This window comes from Telmatherina bonti (genome assembly GCF_933228915.1).
Source record: "Telmatherina bonti genome assembly, chromosome: 21".
Taxonomy (NCBI): domain Eukaryota; kingdom Metazoa; phylum Chordata; class Actinopteri; order Atheriniformes; family Telmatherinidae; genus Telmatherina; species Telmatherina bonti.
In genome coordinates this window covers 25,571,674-25,598,315 of record NC_136630.1, presented here as the reverse complement: position 1 = coordinate 25,598,315, position 26,642 = coordinate 25,571,674, and the positions used below count along the sequence as shown (strand labels likewise).

The following is a 26,642-nucleotide window of genomic DNA, read 5'->3' as shown; positions in this document are numbered from 1 at the left end:
ACCAGCTGATTAACATGTTGCTATGGTAACGCCCCGTAACGGAGCGATATTACAGTGACTTAACAAGCCTAACTATGTATAGGAAAATAATGCGGCCAGTTGTCACTGACAATGGTATAAACTATGTTTAGGTGAACTTCCACAACCTACTGCAGTTATTCTACATTGACCTGCAGCCGGAGCCGACTGAGACTGGCCGCCTGGGAGTGCTTTAGGACGGGAGAGGCTCCCGCTGCTCCTTCCTTACAGTAACTGCAGAACAATATGTGCCTTCAAGTCAGTCGCCAAAACACCAGAAAAGTCTCTAATAACTCCAGTAAAAGCTACTAGATTTGTCGCTTTTAACAAAAAAAAAGTCGCCAGATTTAGCAAGTAAGTCGCCAAGTTGGCAACAGTGTCTGAATGAAAGCAAAGCGGCTGTGGGAGGAGTTTACAGCACAGCGCTGCAACGCCAGAGACGCTCGATTAACAGCTGAAGACAACAGGAGAGGAAACTGTAAAAAGAAAAATAATCACACCCTTTTATTTTTATGATCGTTGAAAACCCAGATCGTAATTGAGATTAAAATCCGATTAATCTCCCAGACCTACATTATATAAGAAGGCAGAATATGGCCAATCGTAAGGAACATGCTGTCATTCATCAGTAAATCACTTTCATGTGTTCAGGTGTTACTGGATACCATGTGCAGGTAGATGATAGGAAGGACTTTATCCCTCCCCCCCAGTAAAAACAGAAAAATGCAGCTGTTCATACCTTAAGTTCTTGATCCAGTTTCTCCAGGCTACTCTGAGATCCAATCTTCTTCTTAGGGCTCTCTGGACTCTGCAGATTGCTATAAAACACACTAGCTCCCACTATTGAGCCACCATCTCTGGTTTTCCCTCCAGAAAGGTTCACACCGGCAGCACACCACAGCTGGAGGAAGACCCGACAACACATTTAGTCTTTTATCTACGCTGCATCACGTACGTAACGTTTGTGTTCAGTATATTAATGTCACGCTGATGAGTTGGAGGAAACACCTTCATAGAAGCATCTTTCTCGTCCAGTGGCCGGAGGAAGACGGGAACAGGTAGATTCTTCATCTTGCTCTCTGTCTGTCCACCGTTAGTCTGAAAACAGAGCAGAGGCAGCAGCACTGTTACAGCTGCGGCTCACATACGGAGGGAAAACGTTTTGGTTCCAGTCTTTGTACTTTGTATTTCTTGGGTAAGCTCCAGCCGTACGCCTGCACTCGGCCGTCCTCCTTCTGGACGTGGGCCTTGACCTGCTGGTACTGAGCCCGCTTCTGTTCCCGCCTGGACACCACGTTATCAGCCGGCTGTCTGCAGGACAGTTTGCACCATGTTTCACTCACACTGCCATCAGTTTTATCAATTCATCTGATAGATAAAGTATATTCTGAGTAATTGTTTCAGCTGTTAGGTAAAGGTCTAACCATTTATTTTAACAACATTATTATTTCATGTTATTTTTATTTTGTGATATTCAACTTTGTGCAGCACTTTGGTGACATTCTGTCTTTAAAATGTGCTTTATAAATAAAGTGGATTGGATTGGATGTACACCTTGGCAAAAACATATCTGATCATTTTATATCTTGTTGGTTTTTCTTTGATTTTTTTTTTTTTGTTTGTTTTTTTTCCTTTAAAGCAGAAAACATCGACGCTGACCATTTTCTTTGTCACGAGATGCGATGATAGAGGTTTTCTTGATCCATGGCACATTTAAATGTGACTGAAAATTTATGTAAATTAATATATTTCTAACCAGTTACAATGCAACAACTTTACGACTCAGTGTTCTGGAGATGTTTGACGTATTGAGATCTAATCATGAAACATAATCTGTGTCTTTCCAACGTGAGTCTTCTCTCACATGGACGTTTCCACTCCAGTAGAGACAAAACAAACCAGAACGTTCTGGGATATTCCTCAATATATTCTGGAGAATTTTACAAAATACATTCTGGCCTTTTTTTTTTTTTTTTGGTTACATCAGGTCCACCGAGTTTGGACCCTTTTTTTTTCCCAGAACCACCTTCATTCTCGGCGTCATCGATCCAACAACATGTTGGAAACGTTTGTCAGAGATTTCCTCCATGTTGACATGAAGCATCACACAGTTGCTGCACATCATGATGAGAATCTCCCGTTCCACCACATCCCAAAGCTGCTCTGTTGGACTGAGATCTGGTGACTGTGGAGGCCGTTGGAGGACAGTGAACTCATCATCATGATGAAGAAAGCAGCTGGAGATGATGTGAGCTTTGTGACATGGTGCATCATCCTGCTGGAAGTTTCCATCAGAAGATGCTCCACTGTGCTCAGAAAGGGATGGACATGGTCAGCAGCAACACTCAGGTAGGCTGTGCTGGTTAAACCATGTCATGCTGGTACTAAGGGGACCAAAGTGGGACAAGAAAACCTCCCCCCACCATCACACCAGCAGCAGCCTGAAGCCTTGATCCTGACGGCAGGATGGATCCATGTTGTCATGATGTTTCCAGCAGATTCTGATCCTACCATGTGAATGTGGAGCTGAACTGGAGACTCATCAGACCAGCAACGTTTCTCCATCTTCTATTGTCCAGTTCTGGTGAGTCTGTGTGAATTGTAGCCTCAGTTTCCTGTTCTTACTGACAGGAGGGAACCCGCTGTGGTCTTCTGCTGCTGGAGACCATCTGCTTCCAGGCTGGACGTGTTCAGAGATGATGTTCTGCAGATCTTGGTTGGAACCAGTGATTACTGGACTTCCTGTTGTCTTTCCATCATCTCCAACCAGTCTGTCCATTCTCCTCTGATATCAACCAGACATTCTGGTCCAGACAATCTGCTGCTTGTTGGATATTTTTCTTTTCTTCAGACCTTCTCTGGAAACCCAGGAGATGGTTGTGTGGGAAAATCCCAGTACATCAGCAGCTTCTGAAACACTCAGACCAACAACTCTGCTCCGTTTAAAGACAGTTAAACCTCCTTTCTTCCTCATTTTGATGCTCAGTTTGAACAAGTCTTCTTCCCCATGTCTACATGACTAAATGCTGCCATGCCATTGGCTGCTGAGATGTTTGCATCACACAGTTGAACAGAAGGAACTGATAAAGTTGCTGATGGTGTGGTTGTGCATATCTATATCTCAGATATAGCCTGATTTATACATTTCATTAATCAAGGAAGTGCAAAAATAAACAGAAGTAAAGAATTCATTGTTTTATCTGATTTTCAGACATTTGTTTGGAATTTTTAGTCAAATTAATGCCTCAATTATCCATTAAAGCTTACATTTCTTAAGACTTGTAAAGTAAAATAGTGCAAATAATAAACTGAAGTAGTTCCATAAGTCCTGGTTTGTGTTTTATCACTCGGCTGTGGGATCCTACAAACAGCCTATAGGTCAAAAGTAAAACTACTAACATATTAATCTTCTGATTTTTCCTTTTTTTTAGTTCAACATCAGTTAGTTTATCTTTGTGCCATCGGTGATCTTAGCCACAGCCGCTAACGGTATCTGCATGTGCTCAGACTCACTCCTCATTGAGGAAATCAAAGGCTTTGCTCTTGTCGCTGGGGAGCTGCTGCAGAGCGCTGCTCTTCTTCTTGACGGACGGCTGGATCTGAGAGGTGGGCGCGTTGTACTTGACGTTCACCGGGGCCTCCGCCGCCGGCTTCTTGCCCGCTCCACTCGACGAGCTAAACAAACGGCTGAAACTGGAGGTGTAAGGGCAGGGAAGTGGGACAAAAAGGGCGGGGGGGGGACACACACAGACAAACGTATAGAGGGGGTAGACAGAAGCAATAGCTCCAGCAGCAGATAGGGTCCAACAATTACAGGCAAAAAAGGGTTTCCTTCTCATGCGACACACCATGCTAGCTTTCACACGGCTAGCTGCTGTTCTGCGACACATTTTCCCATAAACTTAATCATTGTTCGGAAAGCTGCAGAGCAGGAGGGCGAGTTAATGATGAGCACTGATGGGATGTTAGTAAACAACACAGAGCAAAACAGGCCTGACTGGAAAACACTAACTTCCCCATCTCTCCTCACTAACTGCATCGATTCATTCAGCAGCTTTTCGCTAAAAGCAATATTGTGTTTTCTTTCATCTGTTAAATCTGTGTTTAGCAGAAAAGCTTTCCCTCCCACCCCTACAGAAACCCTGCCAACACACCTCCTGCACACAGACATCACAACATCAGGCGGAATATGAAGGGACGCACACACAAACAGGGCAGAGACGGTCGACATGTCAGATGTTGCTTCTCTTCGGCCCAGAAAACATCCCTCTTCAAACCAAACTCTTCATAAAACTCAACAAAGGAGAGCAAAATGAAAACAACACAGATACTTTCACGTCTTTCTGACAGAAGCTCCAGACTTTTTTAACTTTAGACAGCTCTCCTCTGTTAAGACTTTGTTATTGATCATGAAAACATCACATCTCACGCAAAATTTACCTACATCCTGGAGACAACAACCAGATGACAAAAGGAAACAGAGAGACATAAATACCAAATGGAGCGGATATTTAGAATCAGAAGTAAAAAGAGATGCTTACAACTGCCAGAGGCTGGACTTTTTCTTCTCTGGAAGAGCCGGATTCTCCTTTGAAGCCCTGAGAGAAAAAACATAAATCCAAGTCAGAGACCACCTCCATTCCTTCTTCTTCTATGGTGTTACTGCCATAAGATGTGTTCCTAGTTCTGCATAAAACCTTTGGAGATCTAATGAGAATTTAATGAAGATGTTTGATCGTCTCTTTGCAGCAACGCTACGGTTGGTACCGATAAGGTGCAGATATTTGGGTCAACTGTCCCTTTCATATATCTGATCATCCTCATTTTCAAGTTTAGGCCTGTCGCAATAATCAATAATCAATAATCAAAAGTCAATAAGTCAATTAATGTCATTTAATAAGAAAAAATGTGAGCAATAAGTTTGCTGCATGCAATAATATTGATTTGTTTTCCTTTTCTCTCTCAAGTGTTTTAACTAACTTTTAATTTTTATTTAAAGGCTTTTAATTTTTTGCAGCTCCAGACATATTTGTTTTTGGTCCAATATGGCTCTTTCAACATTTTGGGTTGCCGACCCCTGGGCTAGCTCCATCGTCCCAACAATCCACTCTTAGTGGCGCGTTTAACCTATAGATTAACTACCAACAGGACCGTGCAACATGGTGTGCACTCAGAGTGGTTTAAAGCCATGCTGTCCTTTAATATTGTAAAAAAAAAAAAAAAAACGGTATTTTGAAAAATCCTGCAAACATTTCACAGCCAGTATGAATCGCCTGGATGAACATGACATGAAAAATGACATTTTACTATTCCACATGTGTTCAAACATGTCCCCTTATACGAGCTGACCATAGACTATGTAACTGTGTTACATGGTGTTTAGAGACCATATGTTCCAGATAACCACACCAAAACTTCAGGAGAAATCCTGATCAGTTTTAGCAGACTGGGGACTGGATGCGTCTAGTCTGCACATCGAGCTAAATGATCTTCAGAAATTTAAGCATGTTGATCTTTGAAAGGGTGTATTTGCATTAGCTTTATTTTTGTCGAAAATGGTCTTAAAATAGCAACAATAATCACTCAGCACAATATTATCGTTTATCGCAATCATTTCTGAGACAATTAATTACGCAGCAAAATTTGTTACCCGACACGCCTAATCATTATTGTTCTTCATCGGTGAGCTAATGTACAGCTAGATGGGGCTGAAACCATAGCGACCACATGACACCATTATCAAGACTGCATTGTAACATAAAGGCGAACAAGAGAAATTTGTTTAAATAGATAAATAAACAGCGCAAACAACTGAGGTACATGTTTATCACACACATATCAATCCTCCAAAACTCTCCTCACTTTAAAACCATAGACTATATATAAAGACATGGACGTAGCCTCCGTGACGTCACCCGTTGGTTTCTGAAGAGCTCGGTTGGCGGTTCCTACCATCGCCATCTTGGCAGGGGCATGCATGTCGTCTCGCCCGGAAAATACAAAGAGGTGGAGCTGAGAGGAGGGCTGTGAGCGTCATGGAGGATGATTGACATTGAGCGAACTCCAAGCTGCCTGTAGCCAAGCTAACAGAGCTAACCCGGAGATAACAGGAGCTAACCAGCTAACGGAGGTAAGTAGGCTAAAGCTAAGTCACGTTGTTAACCTGCTTGTTCTACGTTTTTCTGACTTGAAGCGGGAGATCGGGTACCTGTCAATCAAAAGGACAGGCCATAAATATGCCAAACTTCGAGATTAAAGTACTTTTAAACAGGCGAGTTAGAAAAAAATTCACTTCCCCCCACAGTTGTCATGAAGGTAAACCTGACTTATTAAACCAAAAATGGATTTTTGAACCAGGCTGTAAACATGTTTATTTCTGATGTGAAGTTGGTCTTTTTAACATGGGAGTCTATGGGGGTTTGCTCTGTTTTGCAGCCCCTAGTGGATGAAGGGGGAACTGCAGTTTTATGCACTTCTGCATAGGCTTCACTTTTAACCATCGGAGGCTCTGTCCATCTTTCATATACAGTCTATGGTTAAAACATCAATATAATTCGCTGTGCGTGTTTATTATATAGTAACCTGAAGAAATGTGTAACTCATGTCAGCAGGGTTAATGTCGTCCTACCGGATCATCTCTGTCCATCTGACGGCTTCCTGTAGCTCCATCAGTCTCTCCTTATACTGGTTCCTCTCCATCAGGACTCTGGCCATCTCCACCCTGGTGAAGCGCTTCCTCTGAGCCGTGGGGACGTCACTCTGCAGTCGCAACCAGAACATGACAATGATGAATGATGTCCTCTCAGATGACAAATCTCCAAACCAGTTGTGAATAAAGCAGAAACAAGCATCACAGACTCACATCGTCCTCATTGTCGTTCTTCACCTTCTGTTTGGTCTCCTCTAGCTCAGCTTTAACTCTGAAATAAAAACCAATGCGAGTCATGAATGTGTCTTGTTGAGCGGTGAGCTGAGATGCTTGCAGGCTGACTCACTTCTTCAGCTCCTCTTCTAATTCTTTGTTCTTCTCTTCCAGTTTGGTCTTGGCTTGGGTGACGGCATCCAGCTCTCCTCGCAGGACTTCCTTCTCACACGACAGTTCATCCACTTGAGAGATCAGGTCGTTCTTCACCACATTCAGAGCATTTCTGACAGAATTTAAAGAAAACACTCTCATGTAACTGCAGTAATAACAGATTGAGAAGGATGTTTTGGAACTGGAGGCGTTCACAATTTGCAATTTTTCTGCCCTTTGATGCAACGTTTCTACGTTGACACGGATTTAAAGGCTGTTTTTCAGTAGATTCATAAGTTAGTAGGAGGCGTGGGAAAATCGAATCAAAATATCAACAATCGGGATTTTTTTGCTTCACAATTTTAAAATTGATTTTTTTGTTTAAAAAAAAAAAAAACAAAACAAACAAAAAAAAAGATTTTTTTTTTTTCTTCAATTAAATAAAAAAATCCATTATAAAATTTTGGTCATTTTTTATACTTTTTATTAATCTTTTTACTTGCCTTCTTGGGCATTATAGCAGCAGAATGATGATCTGGATACTGTGTTGTTTTTTCCTCATTGAAATACAGAAAAACGACGAACAAAGAAAAAGTTTTATGCATATTTTTGGTTTTTAATCTACAAAAATCAGCAATATCAAAGAATTATGAGAATCGCAATTTAAATCGAATCTGCACCCAAAGAAATCACAATCAAATCGAATCGGGACAAAAGCATATTGTCACAGCCCTATAAGTTAGGATGGTATATTTGCAAATTTGCCACTTCAGTGGACATTAGAGTCATCCAACACACTGCCACTCACTGAAGAATAAACTAACTTTGTAGAAAACTTCATATATACATGTAATTACCAACCCTACCTCAGTAATAAACCAGACAAGAAATTGATACTAACAAATATTCTATAAAAATATTTATATGACAGTATATTTATTTTAGAGATTTTTCTATAGAATAGATAAAATAAACTAGTAAATTAATTAATTCATGCATCAGTGTAACTGAACTGAGAAGGAAAGCCTGAGACTGCAGGACAATGTATCTTACATCTGAATGAATCTGGTCTTTCAAACATTAAATAATAAAATCTAAAAAAGCATTTTAGTTACTGGAAGCTTAATAAAAACCGTTTCACTGGTTCTGCACTGCCTGCTTGGAGGAGAAAAATGCCTGTTTTGTCAGAACAAATCTGCATAAACAGTTTCTGTATTTAAACCGTGCATGCAGCTTTGATTACCACCTAAACACCACGTTAACTGCTTGTGTAAAATAACATGTGCATATATAGATATAATTTTTTTAAAAGTCACATTTTATTGGACCTCCTTTAGCTTTGATTCCAGCAGCATTTGGGTGGCTTAATTATAATATGGTTCCTTATTATCCTTCCGGTCTTACTAAAGAGTTGGACAGGTCTTAACCCAGTTTTTAGCAGTTTCGGCACCTCCTTAGACCTTTTTATTTTCCGGATGTCAAAGGCCACAGGATGCTGCTTCTGTCACATTCTGGTTGTTTTAGAGAGTACAAGCTATTCACTGGGTTTGGGTTAAATAACTTGTTGCTTAATCATCATCATCCATGCAGTAATTATCAGTTTTTACCTGTTTGCTTGGTTAAATCCAGGTGGAGAATCTTATTATTTTTAGACATGCAGAGTATTTACGGCTAAACAGAGGTTTAATTTTAATAAGTAAAACATAAATAAAAGATGTAAATATCAGTATTTTGCTATCAGACTGCAGTGAAGACATGTTTAACATGAGAAAGTTGTTCTTGTTCAGGAGTGCAGATGAATACTAACTTGGTCTCCAGCAGCTGGGTGTTCTCATGGATGAGGTGTTCCACTTCCCGACCCATACCTGGGAAAGATCATCCACATCCAAGTCAGCAAAGGTTTGTAATCCCATCCTTTTTACTTTTACATTAAAAATAAGGCAATAAGTCTTGAGCATGTCTCTGTGAATATCCTACATGCTGTTAGGACTCTCTTAGTCTTACCTAAAAAGTTGTAGTCTGAGAGTCGTGTAAAATAAAATCATCAGAAATTAATTTGGGTCATTGACAAGGTTTCTGGTCAACAGTATCACCATCTTTCACAATGCTGTTGTACAGGCGGTCCTCGGTTTACGTCTGCGACATAACCCAAAATTCTGCAGAAGTGGGATTTTTATCCTTAAACACCCCGTTAATCACTAAATAACTAACTAAATCTAATAATCTAAATACATGTATTATACACCATATTAATAGAAAAACAGTAGAGATAATGAAAATACGCACTAAGGCTTTGTATTAACCTCCGTGTCACACGTCGACAGAGCTCATATGCAACTTCGAAACTTGCTGTATTTTTTATTTTTTTTATTTACATTTATTTAATAACCGTCGTGAAGTTGAAACAACGCAAGATAACCCGAGGACCGCCTGTATAACGGAGCGTTCAGACCAAACGCGTTTTGAGCGTTTTCGACGCCCAAAACACTACTGCCGCTCCTGCCGCTTGTCTGGAGCGAGAGGCGGAAAAGAGAGGGGAAAAGGCGGCGCTTTTCTTCCGGTCAGTTTTAATGATAGCGGATTCAGTAGAGAGATGACACGGTTTCATGTTATAAATAAAACTAGAGAACGTTGTCGTAGGGCAGTGATAGTCACTGTTAATGCAACAAGAGCCGAACTCAGCAGAGAGCCCCCCCCCCAAACAAAGTGTTGCTAGGCAACAACATTCATCTTTTTAGCAAGGAATGGTTATCCTAAATATTGCACGGAGTAATGGCATCTCAGCCCCGTGTCTGGGTTCACCACAGGAATCCTCCAGGAGCTGCGAGCTGATCGCTCTGATTGGTTGATGCCCCGCGTCAAGCGGCCAAAGTTCAGCTTCGCCCATCTCTGGCTTTTGACACCCAAAACGCTAGAAACACGCCGTGAGAAAGCTCAACACCCCCTTGCCGCGCCTCCACATTGACTTTAAATGGAAACCTGCCGCTCTTGACACTCAAAACGCATTTGGTCTGAACACACCATGACTAATGTACTCTAGGTGTCCACAACTACAGCTACAAGCAGGGACAATGTAGAGACATGATTAATCCAACAGGGAACTGGTCGATGGATCAGGGAGGTAACTGCTAATACACACCAGAAAACTCATCTGTGAGGATGATAAAGCCCGACAGCCAAAGAAAAAGGCAATTCGGAGAATCCAAAAGAGAAGCGAAATTGTTTGAAAAAGAAAAAGAAGCGAAGACCGAATGACAGGCGATGAAAGGACGAAGCTTCATACCGAGCAGGTCAGCGCCTTCATCTACGTCTCCTATGAAGTCATTTCCTGCAGACGACAGTTCTTCAAACAGGGAGTCGGTGTTTCGGTTGAATGCCAGGTTCTCGATGCCAGCTTTAGTAGGTGTGCTGCAGGAGAGGAGGAGGTGAGAAACGGGAGGAGAAAACAGGATGAGTCAGGAAGAATAATGTAAACAGTCATCCTCAAATGCATTTATATCCTCCCAATGAAGAAAGAAAAAAAAAAAACAGCTGCTGTGGAAAAAAGCTTAAAAAAAATAAATTTATGAAAATCATTTAATAATTTTCTCATTCTGGTTCAATAGATTTTTTTTTTTCTTTTTTAAAGCAAACAAATATAAAATAATTATATATATATATATATATATATATATATATATATATATATATATATATATATATATATATATATATATATATATATATATATGTAAAATTTATAAAATATATATATACGTGACTAACATTTTGTTGAACAGTCCTCTGATGTTTCTACAAAAGTCGGGTGTTTTATGCACCTGTTCATTTGTTTGTCACAAACTGTTTGTCACACAGTTCATCAGAAAATGATGTTATTTGTTCAGGATCTATTTGTTTGTTTTATCTTCAACTCAATAAAAAATGTCTTATATCACCAAGTTATAATTTACTATTGTAAATATATGTTTTACTATTCTTTCAACACAACACAGTGCCCAGCTCACCAGTATCACCATACAGTTTCTTCAGTCTTGTTCTGATGGTTTTTTTGGATGAGTGTGTAAACCCAGACTTAAACTACATCAGACCAAATGGAAAAAAAAAAAACAAGCATTTTAGCTAAACTAATGACAAGGATGTCATTGGCTACAGTTACATGATGTTTTTTTCCCATTCAGAATCAATAATTCAGAATTAAATTATTCAGAATTAACGTCTCCTACGAGTTTATATGTAAATAATAATTACGAAATGAACGTTTACATGAAACACGTCCTCACTCAATTCCTCTTCAGAGCGGCGGGTTGGGAAGGGTTCTGATTGGACAGAGGGTGCACGTGACATATAACGTATACCGGAAATAAACAAAGTTCACTCCCTGCTTCTTGTAATAAGTACCAGTTTGGCCGCTTTTTTTATAATAAATGTAAGGTATCAGCTCAACACGAGCATACGACTTCACTTTTTGCAGCAACTGAGAAGGAGAAGAAAAATAGACCACCGAACACAGGAGGTAAAACAACGCACGTCATCGGGACAGGACAGCGTAACGAGCATGCTCAGAATGACTGGAATTAACTTAGAGCAGAATGAAGGTTTACATGACAGAGGAATTAAATAGTTCGTAATTAAAATGCGAATAAACTAGCCACTTACATCGGAATAAAGTTTTATTTCAAATAGAAATTTGCATTTGGAATTAAGTGTAATTTTTAATCAGTTTAAAGGGGAATTAACTTTTATTTGGAATTAAACAGGAATTAAAACTCCCATGTAAACGTAGCAATTGACGGCTGATTTACACATTCCATCAATGCTTCATCTTTTATTGCCTGTTCATAGTTGTGTTTATATGGTTGACATGAAGCACATCTACACCTCACTTCCATTTATTTTCCTGAAGCAGATCCATGCTGAAACTTTCACCAGGCGTTTTAAGTTATAGACTAGAACAGGAGTCACCAACTCCAGGCTTTGAGAGAAACGACCCTGCCTGTTTTAGAGTATCGCTGGTACAACAACTGATTCAAATGAAAAGGTTCTCCAACAGCTTGTTGTCATCTTCTGTACCTGTCTGTTAATCACGTCACAGAGCTAATCTGATGCTAACAAGCTAATGGAGGTAGGAAGGCTAAAACCAGCAAAAGAAAAAAACAAAACAAAACACGGTTGTGCTACCTGTCAATCAAAAGGACTCCGCCCCACAGTTGCCATAAAGGGAAACCTGGTCTACTGAACTTAAAATAGTTTTTCACCAGGCTGTAAACATGTTTATTTCTGCCTTGAAGTTGGTCTTTTTAACACAAGAGTGACCTGGTGGATGACGGGGGAACTGCAACTTTTAACCAACTGAGGTGAGAGGGTATTGGCTGCAGACTGGAGAATGAGGTGGGGCTAGATATTGCCCCCTCAGCATTTTGATTGGACTAACCCTAACCCTGACACTAACCACGCCCATTTGACATCCAACTCCGCCCAATATCCAGGCCCACCCCATTCTCCAGGCTGCAGTCTGGGGTTATTGCCTGACGTTGCTGCTTGGTGGGGGACTGAGGTGATGTTTCTGCTTTAGGACAACACATTAAAGTGGTCTGGGTCAGAATAAGGAACAGAATTATTTGTGCTGATCAAACTTTTATATCAATAATTTAAAAAAAAAAAAAACCAAAACATATGGGTCACATATGGACGAGAGAGTCAGCTTTGGGTCACTTTTGTCTGCAGTGTGAACGTTGCTGAAGGGAAAAAAAAACATCTAATGTGTTGATGAATCAGTACTGGTAATGCTTGAGTTCGAACTGCAGTTCTGTACCTTGTTCCTCTGCAGCTTTCCAGGTCCATGTCCAGTTCAGGTGTAGACTCAATGATTGCCTGCACCTCAGTCCGCTCGTCTTCATCTAGAAGAGCAGGCAGAGACTCGCTTTCAGCTTGTACAAGGATTAAACTGCTGATCTTAGAAAGACAAGATGCTGCAGCCGCAACACTGACCATCACTCTTCAGTGGCGCGTCGGCAGACTCCTGCTGTCCTTCCTGCACTGCTGCAATATTCTTACTGCCTTCTGGTTTGCCATTCTTCCAGTCTAGGTTCTTCTTGAGCCCGTCTGAAGCTTCCTGTGACTCCATGGCAACATCCGCAGCAGGAGTGGACCGCTGAGCCAAGGAGGCAGACCCTTCCTCAAGACCGGGCCTCTCTTGAGGTGATAGTGGTGTTGTGGATTGAGAAATACCACCATGAGTCTTAGGTGTGCTGGATTTGGAAGTACCACCCTGAGAGGATGTGGGAGTGCTGGCTTTGAACCCTGCATCATTTCCACTTTTGGAAATGCTTCCCTGCTTGGTCAGTGTGCCGGACTTGGAGCTTCCATGGTTGAGATGAGCCAATTCATCCTGGTGGTGATGGGAAGAGATGCGACAGAAAACAAAAGAATTAAACCTCAGATGTAATAGTAGGTCATAGTAAAGGAAATCAAATGCAAATAAGGTGCGTTTAAGCCAACTAAATAAAAAAAACTTGTATCACTAACAATTCCCACTTTTAATGCAGCACAGCAGTTTTCACCTACAGTTATTCAGGCCTGAGAGCAGTTCAAGAGGAAATACTGCATCACGGGCACACAACACCAAAACACACCATGCTTCAACACTGAGGTTGATCCTGTGGACTGAATTTCACTGGTTCAGACCGGTCCAGACTGGTCAAGAGTGGTTCAAACAGGGTCAAAAGTGGTTCAAACTGGGTCAAGACTGGTTCAGACTGGGTCCAGACTGGTCCAGAGTGGTTCAGACTGGCCCAGACTGGTCACGAGTGGTTCTGACTGGTCAAGAGTGGTTCAGACTGGGTCCAGACTGATTCAGACAGGGTCAAGAGTGGTTCAAACTGGGTCAAGAGTGGTTCAAATTGGGTCAAGACTGGTCCAGACTGGGTGAAGAATGGTTCAAATTGGGTCCAGACTGGTCAAGACTGGTTCAAATTGGGTCCAGACTGGTTCAGACTGGTCCCGACTGGTCAAGAGTGGTCAAGATTAGTTCAAACTGGGTCAAGACTGATCCAGACTGGTTCAGACTGATCCAGACTGATTCAGACTGGTCAGGAGTGGTTCAAACTGGGTCAAGACTGGTCCAGAGTGGTCCAGAGTGGTCAAGACTAGTTCAAACTGGGTCAAGACTGGTCCAGACTGGTCCAGACCCTGCAGGATCCCGACAGGGACAAACATCTTGCTACATGTTGTAAAATAGATAAGTCAGCAATCAGCACGTCTACCGATCAGGAGAGAAACCAGGAAGTCAAAGAAAACAAACCAAACGTGAGTTTCATGTTTGTGTTGATGTGTTTACTTATATTTTCTATTCCTTTGGGGGTTTTTTTTTTCTTTTACAAATTTATTTAGGGCTTAAATTTCTTGTCTTTTTCTGCTTCAAGCAGCTCATTAAATCTTGGTGTAGAAATCCGTTTGTGAAGTTTCTGAGTTTAAATGATGTGTGCAACATGCAGAGATAAAAAAAAAAAATATTCATGTTCATGTGAGCATTTTTTTTCATTTATCCTGATTTAAGTTTTCATGAATATTTTATGACATCAACTTATCATTCTCAACATTACTCTGTAAACTATTCTGTTGCACAAAACACAAATACGACCATCGTGCATTTTTAATCAAACCAAAAGGCACTGTCAGTGTGTTAGTATAACCCTAACACACAAACATGCAGTCCTCAGGACCCCCCACCCTGCATGTTTTATAGGCAACCCTACTTTAACACACCTGAATGAAATAAAGACTCGTCAACAGGCTGCAAAGAACTTGATGAGGAAGTTCAACAATTTGCTTCAGGTGGTTTAGAGGAGGAACATGTCTAAAACATGCAGGGCAGGGGGTCTGAGGACTGGAATGGAGAAATACTGGTATAACCTGACAATTACACAGACATGGGTTAGTCTGATGGATGCCGACGTGACAGTTTGTTTATGAGAAATGGATCTACCTGCAGCTCTGCTTGACGACTGGGAAAATTCTCCTGTGAGCTTCCACAAACCACTCTGACTGGTGAAAACAATTCCTCAAACTGAGGGATATTAAAGACTGTTCTCAGTAATCAGGACAAAGTTATGTAAGAATATTCAAATGAATATTTCTTTATTCAAAAGTATGTAAGGAAAAAAAAAAACAGTGATATGAAAGTGCCTTCTGAATAATAGTTAAAAATAAAAAGTAAAGAAGTGTTAAAGACAAAAAAGCCTGAACTGTTCTCCTACAGCACAGATTGTGACCCGCTTGGTGAGGACGACTCTCTGTAAATAAAATCAATCCATTTAATACCGTAGTGTTCCCAGCTTCGCTGTGGCATTGAGATATTCCATCCTGCTTTGTTTTTTCCAGTTAATACCCATCACCTCTGCTCTATAAATAGCACAGTGCTGATGGAAAAGATTCAGGACACTAGCTAAGCATCTGTTTTGATCCCTCTGTCACCTTGAGCACAGAAATAGAAAAACAAAGCAAAATGACACAGAAGACTTTTAAATGCATGAAAATAAACTTTAAAGCTGAATAAACACATATTAGAACCCATATGTTTTATTTTCTAGTTTACCCTTTCCAATGAACCTTTTCCACTAACAGGAGTATTGCCTTTCAGGATCCATGCTGCCGTCATCCTTTTGTTGCTATAGCAGCGCTGAGCGGCCTTTCCTCTGTCTGCTGTGGCTTTGCTTCGACCGTAAAATATAAAACATTCATAAATCAGACACACCTCTGAGCACGGTTGGAGGGAAAGGATCTGTAATTATAATTCCTTTTCATAAGACAAAATAAACAGAAAAATAAAATGAAAAATTAAAATCACTGAAGAACAGATTTATTTTTTATGTTAAGTTTTTTTCTCACTATGATAATAAGGTTTTAATACAAACACCTCACTAAAAACCCTCAAACATGAACAAATGATTCCTCTCTTTTCCGTGTAGGGTTTAAAACACTGGCTGTGTCCGAATGTCCACGCTACTTCCTGCATAGTGCTCATTTTCTAGGGATGTCTAAATGTCCAGAGAGAAAAAGTTGTGCACTAAAAATTACCCATAATGCATCTTGATAAGTAGTTAGCCTTGATGGTCACTAGACGGGTCATTGTAAGCCACAATGCATTGTGGGCAGGAGCTCAAAGTGGCGGAAGTGAGACAAACGTCAAAGCAGGTTAAGTAAAAAGTGACGGAGCAAAAGATAAGAGTCATCGATGGACTTTATCTGGTTGGAGAGAGTTTAGAGAAGAGAAAAAATGCAAGATGGAGCCTGAACTAGACATCTGATTCAACTGGAAAATCTACCACCATCTAGTAGTTTAACGTTCTTGGTAATTTAATAACTTCTGCAACATTTCTTGAAATGCTGATTGAATGGTCGTATTTCTTGGATTTTATACAACATTACACTGTCCCATTTTAATCTAATCACATGTTTAAAAGCTTTGTCAGCAGCCAGTTGCTGAGAGAGACCTGAAGTTGGTTTAAAACTGGATGAGTAAAATCATGTGACTTTCCAGGTTTGTGGTATTAAAACTGCTTATTTCCAAATCCATTAATTACTTACATTAAAGGCAGAGTATGTTAAATTTTTCAATATTTTCAACATAAAATAACTAACTTTGGACCTGAAAAACTGGGTGTCATCACACAGCTTGTAAATAAAGTTTGAGTCTTGTGAACGAACAGTAACGGTTTTGCTGTGTTTAGACGATGGGAGGGATCAGGAGTGAGTTTTGCTCATTACTGTCGCCCTGTGGTGTTTGTGGAAGTAGCAGTTTTATGGTTTTGCTCACTACCTGGCGTTTGCCACCTAGTATTGGTAAGAATCGCCTTGAAATCTTACATACTCTGCCTTTAAAGCAAACTTTATTTACTTATGCACATCACAGTCACACCGACAAATCCATTAAATCAGTTCTTCCAAGTTCCAGAGTTTCCCATCATAACTTTTCTGTGTAACACAGCATATATATTACACACAAATAAAACACTTTTCACCATAACTGGTTTATAAATCATGTTAACTCAGTGAATAATTTACTAAATGCAAATGATAAATGTTCCTCCTATGAGTTGTTTATGGAAAAATATACTAATGCTTAAAGAGAGTTTTACATGGAAGCATCATTTCATAAGGAGGTTATGGTTTTACCGGCTTTATCTGTTTGTTTGTGTTCAGGATAAGTTATGGATGGGTTTTCATGAAATTATCAGGACTTGTTGGAAATGTTAAAAGGAAGAACTAATGTATTTTGGTGGTGATCGGATCACCGTTTGGATCCAGGAACTTTTTAAAGGGCTTGGCGGAGGTTTACGCTCTTTGAGTGTTTTTCTGGGTAACTTCTGATTTGCAAAGTCTTGATACAATACTTTATTTTCAGACTTTGTACAACTGAATCTTTCTATTGATAAATTAGTAAATGTAAATAAAAGAAACCGTAGTCAAGAGAAAACCAGCAACTATTCCCTTATTTAGTTCAGAATACGGTTGCAATAACCAGCGAAATATTGAAAGCAGATTGTGTAAAATTACATTTCACAAGGTGGAATAATAATTTATTTAACCAGATAAAGATAGATTAATACAAATGCAACAATAAACAATCAAACATGTCAGTATCGAATTCATTTATACATGTATTTATTTTGTAGCTACCTTATGTCTTTGTTAAATAGTATGATAAAAAATATTTTAGCATAAAAGCATGTTTTTTTTTTTAATGTTTTACAGTGATCTGTATCATAACAATATCTCTGACGTTTGTAACAAACCAAACTGAGAAAAATCTGGTAAAAACTTGTGAAATTATTGTTGTGGTTGGACCTACACCTTACAAATAAATGCATTCAAGATGCATGGGAGACCCATTCAAGATGGCGGTGCGATGAGACGTCAGCTCTTATAGGCAGCGTGATACAATGCAGTGTTTATGTATATATAATGTCTATGGTTCCTTCCGACCGTGGCACTTTAATTATATAGATGTTGGTATTGGAGGAATTGATGTTTCAGGACTGATCCGCATATTACTACAGGCTAATTACTCTTCTCAGATAAACACTTAGATCAAAGCATAGACATGTTTTACTCATGCACGTCACCGGCACACCAACTCAAGAGTTTTGCGGCCTGTATGTATCCGGTATAGTCTGCAAACATTTTTTGTGCAGTTTTTACATTTACAGCTCTTAGCTGTTAGCTTCTCCTTAGAAGACGCTGTATCTCAGGTCTTCTGTCAACAGTGAAAACGGCACTGCTACGAAGAGTCACAAAATGTCACACAGTGGTGACTTAAACAGTTTACTGGCAGTTACTAAATTAAAAATTCTGTATTTATAAGTAGATAAGCTCTGGGCCGGTTTTGGCACATGTGCTGCCTGCTAATAGAATAGCCCTGCTCGACATGGTGTGAAGTTCTCACTTCTCCTCCAGCCTAATGTGTAAAGGACACACGAGCACACTCCCACCAGCAGACAGGTAGAAAGCATGTCAGAAAAAAGTGGACTAAATAGTAGATAACAGCCAAGCTTTACTAGTTTCCCCATCCCGCCAATAACACTGACGTACCGTAGTTTTATTTAAGTTCACTGCAACTCATCATCTGTCTCTGCTGCATCCTACTGATTTGATCCTGATCTAACCTGCAGCTGGATCTCTCAACCACACAATTTCAATTTCCAGCTCAACTTCAGGCTGGTTATCGTGCATTTGTTTGTTCGTCTCACACAGCTGGTAGATGAACTTGATGTTTTTGTAGTCCACATTACTGATTATTCATTGAATGGCTTTTTTTCCCTCCCACACACACACGGACTGCAAACATTGGGGAATCCGGCACGGTGCCAGAACACTTCAAGTTACGCTCAATCACTATTAGTATTGTGTCTTGTCTCTTCTCATAGATCTCTCCAGACAGTAAAAGTCCATCAGATGTTCACTATTTATCTGTTGTTTTGTCACTTTAGGGACTATATGAACAAATTCCAGGATGTTCCACAGTTTACAAATGATTCCACATTCATTTTCAAATTCCATAGTTTTGTTCATGTTTTCCACATCTCAGAAATCATGGTCACTTTCTCAGCTTCACGATGCTGCAGGACAACAACAGCTCCTCAAATGTACGTAGTAATGTCAGCGTACCATCAAAATAAGCCAGAAGCTGAGTTTCAAGGCAGAAAAAGTTGTTTAGTGTTAACATAAAGAATTTAAACATGAACATGTTGGCTGCCGGGACATCTAAGCTACCTGAAGTCAAAAGTTTTTCCCAACTTATGCATTGTCATTGTGATGCTGTACTGGAGTAAAAACTACAATGAATACTTATTAGATGGTCATTAATATTCATGAGGGAGCTTTACTGGAGGCATGGTCTCCAATGGCAACAATGTGAAGACACTGTGTCCTTTCCACCCTCCCATGAGGTTAAAGGCAGGCCCCAGAATGGTACCACTTCCCCTGCTTCCTGGGCTCCAAGCCACCACATCACACACACACACGCTTACAAGCTGCTAAACATTCAGGACACACTGAACAATCCACTCCCTCTAAAGAGAAATGTACTCTTTCTTTGGAGTTTGCTGGCAGGGGATGTTTGCATTTTATTTTCACAACCTCCAAAGTGAACGTTGGATGATGTCACTGACCTGATCCGTGGGAAGCTCAGTGACTTTGCTCTTTCTACCCGCTGATATCAAAACAAGGATTAAATTTTAATCAGGGTTTAAGAGTAGGATCGTACCTTGAGGCTGGTGTTGGACCGCGGATGGCTGAGGTTGTTGAATCTCCATGGTTCTGCTGGATCAACAGGTTCTCTGTGGAATTCAGGGGTCATCCCATCAGTCCCAGGGAGCTGGAATAAACCCATGGAAATGGGACGCTCCTTCCTGGATACAGAGTAAAAACAAGAGGATGGATAATTACTAGGACTATGACGATATGCTCATGTCCTGATTTGATTCACTTCTGATTTTTTTGGGTGTCGACTCGATTTAAATTGCAATTCTCACAATTCTCCACAATTCTGCTGATTTGTGGAGACAAAAAAAAAAAATATGTATAAACTTTTTTTTTAGCTTGTCGTTTTTCTTCAATTCAATGAGGAAAAAAACCACACAGTATCCAGACCATCATTTTGCTGTTATAATGCCCAAGAAGAAAAGTAAAAGGATCAATAAAAATAGTAAAAAAAAAAAATTGGTTTTAAAATTGTGAAGAAAAAAATCCTGATTTCTAATTTTTCGATTTTATTGTCCCACCCCTAATAAGTACCCAAGAACTGAAATCATAAGCATGTTTCATGGAAGCTACTAGGAGATGAGAAGAATGTGAAGCTAATATCTCAGGAAGTTTGGTAAAATTACAATTAAATACAAAGTTTTATGTAACCACAGTCACTGCTGAAGAATGCCTAAAGGTGGAACTTGACATTGCAGAAGTCTAGTGGCCAGACCGTCACTGGCTTGCACATAACAGACACGAAGACCGCTAGATACGACGAGTATGAAATACAACTGGTTTACTCTGCATTACAGGGGCGCTACGCAAGTTTCTGACCTTAAAAATCCAAGTTCCAGACTCAGTTGACGGAAAAATATGTGAATTTCTGGATCTTTTGCTGCCCAGCACCGCCCTGAGACAAAAAACAAAAACACGCACAACTTTTTTCTCCTAGGATGTTGCATGACGCTACAGCAGTGTCTCTCTTCACGCAAGATGTCTCACATTATCAAGCAGATATAAACACACCAGCAGTTCTGAACATGCACCGTGGCTGATTCTGCAAAGGAATGCCAGAAGACACAATAGGACTAGAGAGGAAAGACAAGAGATAAAATAAGAGTCAAGACCGTCTCTTACTGGCTGGAGAGAGCTCACATCACAGGCAGGATGCAAGATGGATGCTAAATTAGACATCAATATGAACGTATCACTAAAAAAAAACTGATGCAACTGTTCTGTCGTGCAGCTTTAAAAGCTAGCGTCTACTTTGGTTTCTACAGGTGGCTTCGCTTACAGGAAAGTTCCAGTTTATTTGGAGAGTGCAGACTGGTTCACATGAAGTGGGCTACATGCAGGAAGTGGACGACAAATCGTAGGTAAACACAATCATAATATAAATCGCATGTAGGATGATGGACGGTTCTGGGCAAGAGAAATGTCCTGCAGTCAGACATGGTCAACGTTTCTGACAGAAATATATTCAGGTTAAGCTCCAGCCCATGTTCTGCTCTTTAACCAATAGATGCTCAAGTTTTCTTCTTCTGTTTTTTGTTCTATCGGAACAAAAATGAGAAACCATTTCACACATTTCCACTCAGTAGTTATGCACTCACACAGGGAAAAGATACATCAATAATCACGTTTTAATTGCAGCCATCTGAATCATTATCTAATTTATAGGTGATTAAAGATTCCCGCTCCTAAATTCTAACTGTTGCTAATTAGTGGTAAATACAAAGTGCGACTGAAGCCAACGACAACTTTAATTTCACATTTATCAGATTATAAAACTTATAATTAAACTAAAATGTCAGTGAAGACTCACAAGTAACCAGCAACAGTTCTTGACCATGTGAACAAATACATGGTGATACTTGAACCTTTTAATGCATTGTGTCCACTACAAAGCTGTTTTCTCCTTTATTCATAAATGAGGATTGTGAGGGACCAAGCTGGCGAAGGAAGAGGAACACAGGTGGCTTCAAAAGAAAAGGGTTTTATTTGCCCAAACAATATAAATGAATTAGGCCTTTAAAAGAGGTCAACTAAGCAAAACCTAAATCAAAGTCTGAAAATAACTAAACTAACAGATTAGGGAACATAATCGACATAACAAAAAAAAAACATACTGACCTGACAAACAACAAACAAAGGAGAACTTAAATACTAGCTGATCAGACCAGTTACAAAACATATGGGGTAACACATTAAACATGCTAACAAACTAGACAAAGAAACAGAACCTAACTGTTAGCTTAATTATTCTTAACAAAACTACTAACAAAAGGTAAACCCAAACTACTCAAAAATGGGAAAGAAAATGAACAAACATTTGAAGAAACTAAACTAAACTTTTAATCTCCCCCTCTGAAGATGAGGTCTTCCCAAAGGCCCGATGACACTTCCTGCTCACTGGCTTCCCACCTGTGCACACTCCTGCCCCCCAATGCCCAAGCTAATCCCTTCAGCACCCGTAAAAAGAAACAAGATTAACCAAAACGCAAACAGTTGAAAATACAGTGGCTCCTTAATGTGCGCGCTAACAAAAAGAAACCAAAGCATTTAAACTAAGTTTAAATATGAAGAAAACTAACAATGTGGTGCTTTTACCGCCTTTATATGTGTGGCCATTGGTCTGGCCATCACAAGGATGTATATTTGCAATGTTGCCACTTCAGTGGACATTAGGAGAGTCGCCCACTAAAGAATAAATTAATTTTGTACATAATTATATATATACACAAACACAATTGCCAAGTTTACCTCAGTAATGAGCAGGAAGAAAAAATGAAAGTTCATTTCTATAGAACATTTCCATTATATAAATATGAAAATATATTATGTTATTAATATTTCTGTAGAATAGATCAGATAAATAAACTAAATAAAAAGTTGTGTAATATTAAAGACAAAGAAAACTGCAGCTGGACATGTCTATGGAGGTAAAATATTGCATGTGGATTTTTTTATTATTTAAAAAATTTTTGCATCACAGGGCTATTTTTTACAGAAAACTAGAAAACATTTTGGTGGCGCCAAAGGAACAGTCAGTCAGGTCATTAAAGTCGGAACATAATTTATAGCGAGCACTACAGAGAGAAAATATTTATTCTCCATAATGAATGTCTGACATGTTTCATTCGTCTGAAGGCTTTTAGTATCACTCCTGTTGGGATCAGATCTAACAGAGAGGTTGACAGTAGAGGTGGGAGAGAAAAAATCAACTCACATAATTATTTAACCATTTTTTGTTTGTTTGTTTGGTCAATTGTCAATTTTTTTTTTCATCAATTTTAAATGTTTATATGTTTAGATGCCAGATGAAGAAAAAGTTACGACTTTTCTCCAGCAAAAGACAAAATTTTTTTTCTTTGACTGTCTAATAACATGATGTTTTATCTGTTTTGGAAAACACAAACAACAAACAGAAGATGGAGAACGGAGGACAACCTACAAAAATGTGCAGATAAATCCTCCACCATCACACTTTAAGTCAAAAGTTTGGACACATTTTGGATTTTTTTTTGCTTTGAAAGAAAGAGCAGAGCTGGACATGTCAAGAACTATTTGTAAATTCTGTAATGCACACGTGGTGTACTGCGGTAACACGACTAACGTTACTGCCTGCCAAATACGACGCCATCCTGAGGTAAATGCAGAGCTAACAGCCACAAACAGCAAGCCGACAGACACTCAAACCAGCACTTTTATTAGCAGTTTAAGCTTTTTAAACAAGAGTAGAAGTTCAAACAGCTGCTTCCGACATACTACTGCTGAATAAATCTTAAAAACTTATAAACTTTGTCATCAAGCAACTTGTTTTTTTTTTTGTTTTTTTTTTACAAGATCTGATGTTTAAAAGGCAAAGTAAAAAGCGGCAATCCTTAGAAATCGTAATTTAAAACGAATCAGCACCCAATAAAAATAGTTAAAATCGAACAGAAAGAAAAGTGTATCAGGATAAGCTGACACCAGGTTAAAGTTAAAATACCAGGTGTGGAGCAAAGTTTTCCTGAACAAGCGTTAAACTAAGCCGAAGGACGCTCATATAAATCATTTAATCCGCTTTGACAAATTTAATTACGATTAAATTACTCTCCATTTTCCAGTGCAGTGGAAGCAGATCAGCATAATGTAATCAGACAAAACAACCTGTTGGTGACTCGCTTGGTGCTGAAACAGCAGGAAGATAAAGAAAACTATAAAGTCTTTGTAGCAGTTTCCATGACGGTGAGGTGTACTTTTAACCATATGAACTGCAAAGCCAACAAAGTCCAGTAATGTCCCCTGAAACTCGCACAGCGTGGCTGTTACTGTAGCAGAGTGAACACACAACAGCTGCTTTTCGGTGCGAGGAGATATTGAACCGAGGGATCAGAACAATGGCTGCCATGGGGAACAGAGAGGGATGACAAGCAGAAGCCCAAATACAATAGCTATACCACCATATTTAGAGGACCAGGTCAAATGAAGGCCACTGATGGTGACCACGATGGCAAATGGGATTAAATTAAACATCGTACTTAGAAATATCAGCTTGAGTTTGAACAAATCTTGAATAAATCCATCAACATAACAGTAAAAAGTGAGAAGTTTGGATTAAATTTAATGCTCTAAAGGAGATGTGGTGAAGAAATGATTCATGTCAGTTGTACCTCTCTCTCCTGACCTACTTCCAGTGTGAAGTCTTATCGTACCAAACAATAACACGAGAACATGGCAGCAACGAGGAGACTGCATGGCCACAACCTGGGTGGTGTGAGGCATGCCCACACAGGTAGAGATAAACTGATTCCACACACATATATACAGCTTGTACCTGCTTTGTCTGGGTAACGAGGGGAAGGAAGGCAGGGCAGGTAAGCCTCCGGTGGAGACGGAGTAGTGAACCAGCAGCAGCACCGACAGCGAGACCAGCACAGCAGAGTTGATGACCACCGCTCCCCCAACAAAGCCAAAAACAAACAGCAGCATACACCCGGGGCTCATGGCCCCCACTGGATCATGACCCAACGCCTCTCGGCAGACCAAGAGGTTGCAAAGCAGAGTCGATGAGACAATCAGCTGTTTTGGTTGTGCTGCTGTAAATATGTCCACGGCAGAGACGGCTTGTCCCTGTTGCTTGAACACTGCAGATCAGTGTGGAGGCAGGAAGAGTTGGTGCTCGATGTGCCAGCAGCAGTAATCCTGATGGTTTCAGCAGCAGCAGCAGCAGCAGCAGCAGCAGCAGCAGCAGCAGCAGCAGCAGCAGCAGCAGGGGACAATCCACAAAGAGCCGGGAAAGACCGGTGGCTGCTCCTCCTCTCTACTCCCCCTGGCAGCTGATTCCTTCCTCCTTTACTCTGCCTATGATCTAGCAAGATGCGACGTAGCTGCCGCTGTGCGGTCTAGAACACTCTTCAGCTCTCCCCTCTCGCTGTCATAGCACCCAGCACCCCTCCCTCTCTGTCTCTCTTCATCTCCCTCTCCCTTTTGGATGCTGAGGCAGCTTATTCCATGTGCTTCGTCTCCGGCTGCAGCATGGAGCCTGATCAAAAAGTGTGTTTCCATGTGGGGGGGCCATAGAGGATGTGAAGACAATGCCCAAAATGCTTCTGAAAGTTAAACTAATAATGAGCATTTTATTGAAAACTATCCACGCTTTTCACTTTAACAGATTTTAATTTATTTAATTGATTGAGTGGTTTATAGTGACAAAGCAACTTTCTGGAAAGAACATTGTTAATCATCAAAGTAGCTGCAGGTTTAGGAGCAAAAAGTCACACATAAATTCCCCAAAAAGCTGGAATGTTCCATAAAATGTAAATAAAAACTGAATGTATTTATTCCAATAGAAAATAAACATTAGTGCTGTGACGATGTGCTTTTGTCCCAATGCGATTCAATTTCGATTTTTTTTGGGTGTTTATTGGATTTAGATTGCGATTCTCACAATTCTTTGATATTGCTGATTTTTGTAGATTAAAGACAAAATAAAAATTTATAAAACTTCTTTTTTCTCATCATTTTTCTTGATTTCAATGAGGAATAAACAACTCAGCAGCCAGACCATCATTCTGCTGCTATAATGCCCAAGAAGACAAGTAAAAAGATCAATAAAAACAATAAAAATGACAAAAATTTTTCTAGTGGATTAATTTTATTTTATTTTTTTAACAAAATAATTGATTTTAAAATTGTGAGGAAAAAAGTCCAAATCTTCAATTTTTCGATTAGATTTTCCCATCCATAATGAACATTAGGGGTGGGAAAATCGAATTGAAAAATAAAAAATCGGGGTTTTTTTTGCTTCACAATTTTAAAATCGATTTTTATTTCGTTAAAAAAAAAAAATCGATTTTTTCCCCAAATAAATAAAATTAATCCACCATAAAATTTTTGTCATTTTATATTGTTTTTATTGAACTTTTTATTTGTCTTCTTGGGCATTATAGCAGCAGAATGATGGTCTGACTACTGGGTTGTTTATTCCTCATTGAAATCAAGAAAAATGAAAAAGTTTTATTTATTTATTTTGTTTTTTAATCTACAAAAATCATCAATATCGAAGAATTGTGAGAATCACAATTTAAATCAAATCTGCACTCAAAAAAATCAGAATCAAATCGAATCGGGACAGAAGCATATCGTCATAGCCCATAATAAACATACAGTATGAGATACCGAGACCATTCCAAGGAAAATATGAGCAGATTCTGAATTTGATGACAGATCCATCTTTAAATGTTCGCAATGGGATTTAAAATCAGGAAAATGTGCAGAATGGTCCAAAAGAACAACACTAATCTCCTGGAAGAGGTGTTTAATGAGGAAAGCCGTGTCCTGTATAAAACTCAGCCAGATGACATCCCTCAGGCAGGACAGA

The 26,642-nt window shown here is 39.6% G+C and overlaps 1 protein-coding gene across 2 annotated transcripts in view; it reads right to left on the bottom strand.

Annotated features, from left to right (window-relative positions):
* The window catches only part of spag9b (sperm associated antigen 9b), a 62,316-nt gene that overhangs the window by 12,402 nt on the left and 23,272 nt on the right, over window positions 1-26,642 (bottom strand). Inside the window, exons 5-18 of one of the 2 annotated variants that reach the window (XM_079261255.1) lie at window positions 19,797-19,941; window positions 15,018-15,098; window positions 13,022-13,421; window positions 12,846-12,930; window positions 10,317-10,441; window positions 8,841-8,898; window positions 7,014-7,166; window positions 6,881-6,938; window positions 6,647-6,777; window positions 4,560-4,616; window positions 3,532-3,711; window positions 1,200-1,329; window positions 1,027-1,116; window positions 758-919 (exon numbers count right to left, since the gene is read on the bottom strand). In XM_079261255.1, the coding sequence (XP_079117381.1) occupies window positions 758-919; window positions 1,027-1,116; window positions 1,200-1,329; window positions 3,532-3,711; window positions 4,560-4,616; window positions 6,647-6,777; window positions 6,881-6,938; window positions 7,014-7,166; window positions 8,841-8,898; window positions 10,317-10,441; window positions 12,846-12,930; window positions 13,022-13,421; window positions 15,018-15,098; window positions 19,797-19,941 (1,855 nt within the window). Of the gene's footprint in view, window positions 1-757; window positions 920-1,026; window positions 1,117-1,199; window positions 1,330-3,531; window positions 3,714-4,558; window positions 4,617-6,646; window positions 6,778-6,880; window positions 6,939-7,013; window positions 7,167-8,840; window positions 8,899-10,316; window positions 10,442-12,845; window positions 12,931-13,021; window positions 13,422-15,017; window positions 15,099-19,796; window positions 19,942-26,642 lie in introns of both variants that reach the window. The other variant, XM_079261256.1, reaches the window with a different exon arrangement.